The sequence below is a fragment of the Eretmochelys imbricata genome, chromosome 7 (assembly GCF_965152235.1).
Source record: "Eretmochelys imbricata isolate rEreImb1 chromosome 7, rEreImb1.hap1, whole genome shotgun sequence".
In the NCBI taxonomy this organism is placed as follows: Eukaryota; Metazoa; Chordata; order Testudines; family Cheloniidae; genus Eretmochelys; species Eretmochelys imbricata.
Window position 1 is genome coordinate 68,689,430 of NC_135578.1, and position 7,834 is coordinate 68,697,263.

At 39.5% G+C, this 7,834-nt stretch overlaps 1 protein-coding gene across 1 annotated transcript; it reads left to right on the top strand.

The window, feature by feature from the left end:
* Nucleotides 1-1,212: 1,212 nt before the first annotated feature.
* On the top strand, nt 1,213-6,336 carry LOC144267688 (pulmonary surfactant-associated protein A-like). Its single transcript, XM_077821870.1, has 4 exons — nt 1,213-1,384; nt 2,964-3,083; nt 4,193-4,270; nt 5,960-6,336. The coding sequence occupies exons 1-4, from the start codon at nt 1,213-1,215 to the stop codon at nt 6,334-6,336; spliced, it is 747 nt and encodes a 248-aa protein (XP_077677996.1).
* The last annotated feature ends 1,498 nt before the right edge of the window (nt 6,337-7,834 follow it).

Sequence of the window (7,834 nt, forward strand, 5' to 3'; positions counted from 1 at the left end):
AACAACAAATACAGGTGAAAATCAGTGCAAAAAACTTAATAATTTTTCTGGGTAAATATCGGAGGGGAGGAGGGCGGTTGGTGGATGGAAAGACGGGGCGGGGGGGAGAGTATTTAGTAGATTAATGCTTTGAATTCCATTCCTCAGTGTGGTTTGCTGCAGAACTAAACCAGAACTCAAAACACAACGGTACATCTGAGTTTAAGAAAACAATATATCTCTAATCCCCATATAAAACTTTTCATTTGAATAAACAGTTTACTGTTGTAGACTTAGAACTATTAGCCTATAAATATTTACATTTAATAATTGGGCCACACCATTTGTAAGCCATACACTCAACTTCATCCTTTTCTCCTGTGTTTGTTTATTTTTAAACTTTCAAATACTTCTGAAATATATTCTGATACAGATTTTCATTTTCTTCCCATTTTAGTGTGTTAAAACTTCAAACTGTTATCTGCTAACAGCTTGAAATGTATACGTGGTGGGTGAGGGATTTATCAGGATGCTCAGATGCACACGCACTTCAGAGCTTGCATGTGTGTCTGTTTGTTTATTGGGTGTATCTTCTAGACTAATACATAGCCTTACTTCAACAGGCAGGTTTGCGTATACACACAGACTAATGTATTATCATAATGCATGTATCTCATGCTATGTATTGTATTTTCCTAATAAAATAAGATATTTTAATATATTTGAATGATACAACAGTAGGGTGAAAAATCAGGAAAAAATTAATCATACTTTTTGTAGAACCTGGGAATTTTTCGGTAAAAATTGGTTGAAAACGAAGGGACTTAGCCATTCATAACATGAGAATCAATCCCGCTTGCAAGTTAATGTTTGGAATGATGCATTTTTCAAAACTGCCATGTAATATATTACATTTAATTTACACACATCAAATAAAAAAAAGAGCATGATTTATGACCATTGCCACCAAATGACTAATTATTTATTTTAATATTCTCTCTCAACCTTGGATCATTTTAGGGATACTTCCATAACCTCAATATAAATGGGCGGGGGACAGGACGAAACTTGAAAGATTTAATCCCAAATTGAAGACTTCATTCAAGGCCAAATTTCATTCAAGGCCAACAGTCACCACTTCTTCATTATTTCCAGTTAGCATAAATAAGCTCCTATTTTCTCAATGCAGAATTGCATGGTAAATGCAGCTTGTTTTTGTAGCTGGCCTGAACAATGCTGTCACTCCAGTCACTTCACATACTTGCAACAGCAGCTGTTTTTTTGGTGACATGTCATGCTGAGGAGAAGTGTGCAGGAGCTCCTGGAATCCCTGGCACCCCAGGAGTCAATGGATTGCCTGGAAGAGATGGAAGAGATGGTATGAAAGGAGACCCAGGCCCACCAGGTATGGTTAGTGGTTATCTCCCCTGTTAAATAGATGTATTGCTGTGTTGACTATTATGCTTAGTAAACTAAATGGTTTATCACCCGTTTCCTTGAGTCAGATGAAATAAAGAAATGATGAGTTCTATTTAATGCACAGTGGAACCCTCTGATGGTGAAGTCAGTAAATACAGTGAATTTCTGCTTAGAGTGAAATTGTCCTGTAATTCCAACTTTAGTGAACTTCTGCTGGTGCAACAACTCCCCGTGGTGTGGAGTAGGAGGAACATTCATGTTGTGGAAATGAGAGGGAAACAAAAGCAGTTCTTTGGCAGAAGAGTGGGAAGCTGAAGGAGGGAAAAGTGGCAATTTTAATAGAGCTGGTTAGGAATTTTCTGACAATATTTTTTATCATAAAATGTCAATTTGTCAAAACCATAATGGTTTGCAGAAAGGATTATTTCTGACAAATCTCACAATTAAAAAAATGTTGATATTTTTTAAAAGAAAAGTTTGGGTTTGGGCTCAAACCCAGTTTTTATTTTAATTTTTTTTAGTTGAGTTGTAATGTAAAAAAGGGGAGGAGCATTAAAAAGGTCAAAACCAAAACGTTTTGAAATTATAGAAATGAAACACTTTAGTTGACCTGATCCAAACTTTTTTTCTTACTTATCAGTTCATGATTTCTACTTTTTTGTCCTGATTTGGGCCAGGAAAGAACACTGATATCTCAAAGACTGTTGTGGAAAAAATCTCCCACTCAGCTCCAACTGTTAATTTGTCCCCTTCCCAGTGACAAGTTTCCCTTACAGCAAAGGTTTGTGGCTCCTTCTGCCATTTTTAAACCCACTTCCAAGTGTAAAAGTTAAATGGGGTGCTGGTCTGTAGTCCCCATTCATTTTTTGCAAGAAAATGAGATGAAAGTGGCTATTGGGCATAAACTACAGCTGATTTCTTGGGCATAAGAAGAGAAGGCAACAGTTCACGGCATTCTTAAAATAAGAGAGAATTAGGGCAGAAAATTAACAATTGATCAATGCATTCACAAGCATAACTTTCCCCATCTCTTTTCTATTACCCTTTCAGTGGGAACTACTTTTCATGCAGAAGGATACTTTCTATAATGCTCAATAAAACTGGTTTTTAAAATGAATTAATGAAAATGTAATACCAGGAAGCAATTACATGTCAGTGGAATAATTAGGCTTCTGATGCACTTCTCAGGTTGTTGAAGCCAAGAGGCTGTATGCACCATTGGTCTATTAATGCACCACCTGCAGATGCTGATTGTTTCATTGTGCAATATTCCTTCCATGCCAAAGGGCAGATCAGAAGCTTTCTCCAGCTCCATCACCAAAGATGCTCCAAGGTTCAAGTAGTTGGGATCCTAACATGCATTTGGTTGCTCATTCCATGGAGTCAGTGTTATGAAGCGAACAGTCACCCGAGGCTTGTGCATTAATGAAGTTATTCAGAAGCACAATGCAGTTTGTTGCTTTGCAGGCCAGCATCTGTTAAACCACTGTTCTGAATTTCCCATAAAATGCATCAGTTGAAAAGAAGTTTTGTATGTTTTTCATTTGTGTGCTTCTCTTCTCCAGGTCCTCAGGGGCCATCGAGTGGCATGCTAGGTCTTCCCGGAAGAGATGGGCTTCCTGGGGTTCAAGGGCCCCAGGGTGAAAAAGGCAACAAGGGGGAGAGAGGGGAGCCTGGACCACAAGGTGAATAAGACTAATCTTTGTTTAGTCCAAAAAACTGGATACTTATGCTGCGTATAAAGCAGTCCAGGGAAAAGTAACTGAGTCTATTAAAGTGCAGTTCTGCTATTAGAAGTGACTGTACAAATGGTGCCTTTGTTATTCAACTGATCTGCTTCCTGTATCTATCAGATCTCCTGACCGTATTGACTAAAGTACATTTTACTACCTTTTACTCCTCTTACAAATGCAGAGCCAACACAGTTCTGAGATACTGAGAAGGAATCGATTCCTCTTTGTGCAACAGCAACAGAATTCTGTACTGAGTTTCATCAGTTACAGTTATGCTACCCCAATGACGGCAATGGGACTGTACAGGTGTCATGGCATAATTTTGCCTGCAGAAGTTTTATTACTGGTGATGATTTTGTATGAAAAAAAATAGCCAGCTTGATTCTCAGATCCCATGATAAACTTGCATGCTGGGAGGTTTTTTGTTTTTGTTTTTAAAATCTCTGTATCTATAAACTGTGGATATTTCATATGTCATCCTGGAGAGAACCTACATGGAACCCTACAATGACATTTTTGCAGTCACTATTCAGATAGAAGCACACCGTAAAACTATAAGAGTTTAACTGACCATAAAGGAGGCAGAGAAGAGGATTCCAGTTCTGTTCAATATCACACAAACTCCACACCCACTAAAGTTTTCCATTGTGGCTGTCAAGTTGCAAATTTAAATCAGAGCAAGTTCTGATTGGTTCAGCCTACGCAGGATATGGTTTCTAAAATGTTAACCGTTTCATGCATTTCACACACACAAAAGACTTCAGATTAGAAAAACTGATCTTATTTCACATGTAATCTGCTTTAAGTAACTACTCTCCAGAGCTGGAGTTTCAACTGGCATATATTTTATGTATTATGGATAAGAACAATCAATATGTGATAGGGTTTCTTTGAAAATATATACATACAGGGAAATAGAATTTTCCACCCCAGAAAATGAAACTGATATATGTCAAGTACAAGCCAATTTTGGAAAATTGTTATTAATTGTATAGGATGCATTTTTCTTATCAGTAAAGTCCAGTTTAAATCAATTGTATAATTATTATTTTTATCTTTAGGCCTGCCTGCTTCTGTTGACCCTGAATTGCAAGAAAGCCTCCAGTTTTTAAAACATCAAATTACCAGACTGGAAGGAGGTAATCTTTCTGCTTTTCCTCACAACTTGTGTAAAATGCAATGTACAAAATGAACCATGATAGCCCAACTTAAAGTAAGTTACATTTCAAAAAATTTATTCAATTCTAAAACTTTCCTCACCAAAACTTCCTTCCAAATACCAATTAAGTATGCTGAGGTGTTTGTTGCACTTTGGAAGAAGAGGAAAGATGATCCAGCAGCCCAGCCTGAGATGTGGGAGACCAGGGTTCAATTCCTGCTCTGCCACAAACATCTTGTGTGACCCTAGGCAAGTAACTCAGTCTCTCTATACCATAAAATGGGGATAATAGCACTGCCCTACCTCACAAGGGTGTTGGAAAGATCATTTGTGAGGCACTCAGATACTGCAGTAATGAAAGCCTCCCAAGAAAGACTGGTCAGTGTGTGTGTCTATGCAGTATAAAGGGCAATGCAAAAGGCTGCCCATAAGATTCAGCATAGATGGGGGCTTAGGGCTATACAACATACTGAGCATTCTGCATACTACATGTATGAATGGACTGTAAGAACTTACATAGACTAGAATCAAAAGAGACTAGGCACAGCACAGTGCGAAGGACTGTGCTGTGCATCTCCAGCATGTAGGGCGGCACATGGAGAAAAACATCAAGCAGGCTGTTGCAGTTTCTCTTGCTTGTACATGTTGCTCTTTGGGAGTAGGTTTCCCTCACCATGACCAACTGATTAATGTGCAGCTCTCACTGTAGAGAGTGGAATCTACAGGTCTTAACAGAGCAGAAAAGTTACCCCCTTTTGGCTAATTCTCCATTGGTTTATCTATGAGGAGGAGCAAGATACATACAAGGTGAGGTGTGCGGCTCAGCTCTTTTGAAACATAGATCATCTGGGGTGGGTACTCAGGGGACTGAACTCCCTCTGGAGAAGCACAAATCCCTAATAGGAGACTGCTCAGGGCCCATTTTCTCAGCAAGAGGATCTGTATAGGACTACCACAATTGTTCTCCGAAGCAAATGAGATCTCTGGTGAGCTGACACAGGGCCTGATTCTCCCAGAGTAGGAAGGACCTTTAAGGAAACGCCACTCACATTCATTCAAATTGCATTAAAAATCTTGTTAAAAAGAATTTTTTTTGTGTTGAGCTCTTGGGAATCATTGAAACTGAGGCAGTTGTATGATGTCATTAGTGCTTATATTCTCAATACACTCTAGGGTTGTGTAGTCATTAGAGCTGTTGGGGAAAATTGGGAAGAAAAATCAAAGATTTTATCAAAATTACTTTCCTTTTCTCTTGTTAAAATTTGAAAAATTCCAACCAGCTCTACCAATTGTACACAACAGATCAGGTCTGAAACTGTATTTATTACGGGGGGAGCAGTGCACACTTAGGTTGTAGGAGGAGACAGATTTCCATAGGTGAAGAATTATATAGACTCGCTGAAAAAACTAATGAGTTGGTGGGATTGTGACAGAGGTAGTTCCTCCTTTTCTCCTCCTCTTCATTCTTTTCCTCTATCTCTTTTCAATCCTCTTTCCTTTCTCCCTTTATTTTTTCCTCTTTCTTCCCTTTCTATTTGTAATGTTCTCTTCTTTTCCTTTCTCTCATTTCCGCGTGGTTTTTCTCCCTTCCCAGGAGTATAGTAGCAACACAGACAGTATAAAATACGACAAAAAAAAACCAACCAGATCTTTTCACTTTCCTTTGCAGTCCTTACTTTGGAAGGAAAAATAACAGAAGTGGGGGAAAAAATTTTCGCTACCAATGGGAAAGAAGTCAATTTTGAAACCACATTAAAAGCGTGCGAACATGCTGGTGGCTCCATCGCCACCCCTAGGAACAAGGAGGAGAACGATGCTATTTGGGATATTGTGAAACAGTTTAACAGATATGCTTATCTGGGCATAAGGGAGAGTGATGTTCCAGGTGAATTCCATGATCTGGATGGGAAACCTCTGAATTATACCAACTGGCGTGCATATGAGCCAAATGGCAAAGGAGGGGAAAACTGTGTAGAGATGTACACTGATGGCGGCTGGAATGACAAAAAATGCAACCAGTACCGCCTCACTATCTGTGAATTTTAAAGCATATTCTTTCAGTTATTTCATAGGGCAGAGTCCATGCAATATTCTGTGTCTCAGACATAAACAGGAGCTTGTTCTCTCAGCATTATAGCTAATGTCGTCTGTGATTATTTTATCTGAGAGAAACAAAATCATGGTGTAATATTTTCCTTCCTCATGCTTACTAAGGAAATAGTAACTATTGAAGGTGATTGATCTGTAACTAGAACTATCCCTAATTTGAGAGGGGGTTAATGATAGTAACCAAACTCTGCCTGTCTCACTGTGGCTGATTAAGCTCCAGATAAGGATTTCAGGGTTTGGCTTAATGTGTTTGAGGAGTCCCATCTTAAGATAACTTTGTACATTCCATTGTAGTTACATGCCTGGATAATGCAGCATATGCTATGCAACAACATTAGAGGAACAGGTCTCAATCCTGGAAGGAAATGCACACAGGTATACTTCAGTGGAGAAATACATGGTGGATCTGCCTTTATGCATCTCTTTGCAGGACTGAGGCCATACTGTGTACTATGAAACCCTGCAATAAAATTCAACTCAGTTATTATAAAGGGAGACCACAACAAAAGCCCTCGAAATCATAGATCATTTAGCTATACTGCAAGCTGCCCATTTTGTTTTTTGTGTCAAATACCATGTTCCCCTATAGCACTATAGAAATAGTCATTTACAGTATTTTACAGTTCTGTCAAGAGTCTTCTATATCATACTAACCACTGACAAATAGTATCATTCTGATGTGTAAGATGAATAGATTTGACACACCCACACAAATCACATGCTCATCTGACCACCATTATCAGACCAGCAAAGGCAAGGTTTGAGAAGGGGGCTGCCAGCAGTGACATAGGTTCTGATCCAAAGCCCGCTGAAGTCAATGAGTGTCGAGCCGTTGATTTCGAAGAGCCTTGGCTCACATCACCACCACCACTACTACTACCTGGCATTCAGCTTGCGTAACTGGACTGGGCATTGAGAATCCTCATGAGCAGAAGGGGGTAAGAAATTTCTCATACACTTCCCCACCCCGTGGAGCCAGCTTCCCAGGAGTGTCCTCAAACCATTCTCTCACCAATGCAGGGAGAAAAGGAGGTACCACAGAGTATATAGTGCAACAGACACTCTGGTCCTATCTTCTCCTGTTCCCAAGATCTTCCTAGATGTTGCTACACAGAGAGCCTGCATAGTGTTGGACTCTACACCATGCCAGGGAGTGATCTTTTTCCTACCCTTCACTGTAGGGACTCCTCTGTATGGCCAATTCATACAGTGTGCTTCAGCAAAACTTTGAGTTCCAATATTAGGGAATGGGCTAGTTTTTTGGGAGTAAAGGAGGGGTCTGTTGTACAGGCCCATACACAGCAAAGGTCTCCAGCCAGTCTAAGAATGTGCTACATGACTGCTACTTCAAAACTGGCATAGAATAACAACTCTTGATATAATGTCCACTATGTGGGCTTCAAAATGTTGACTCTTCACTTGCAGAATAACCTCT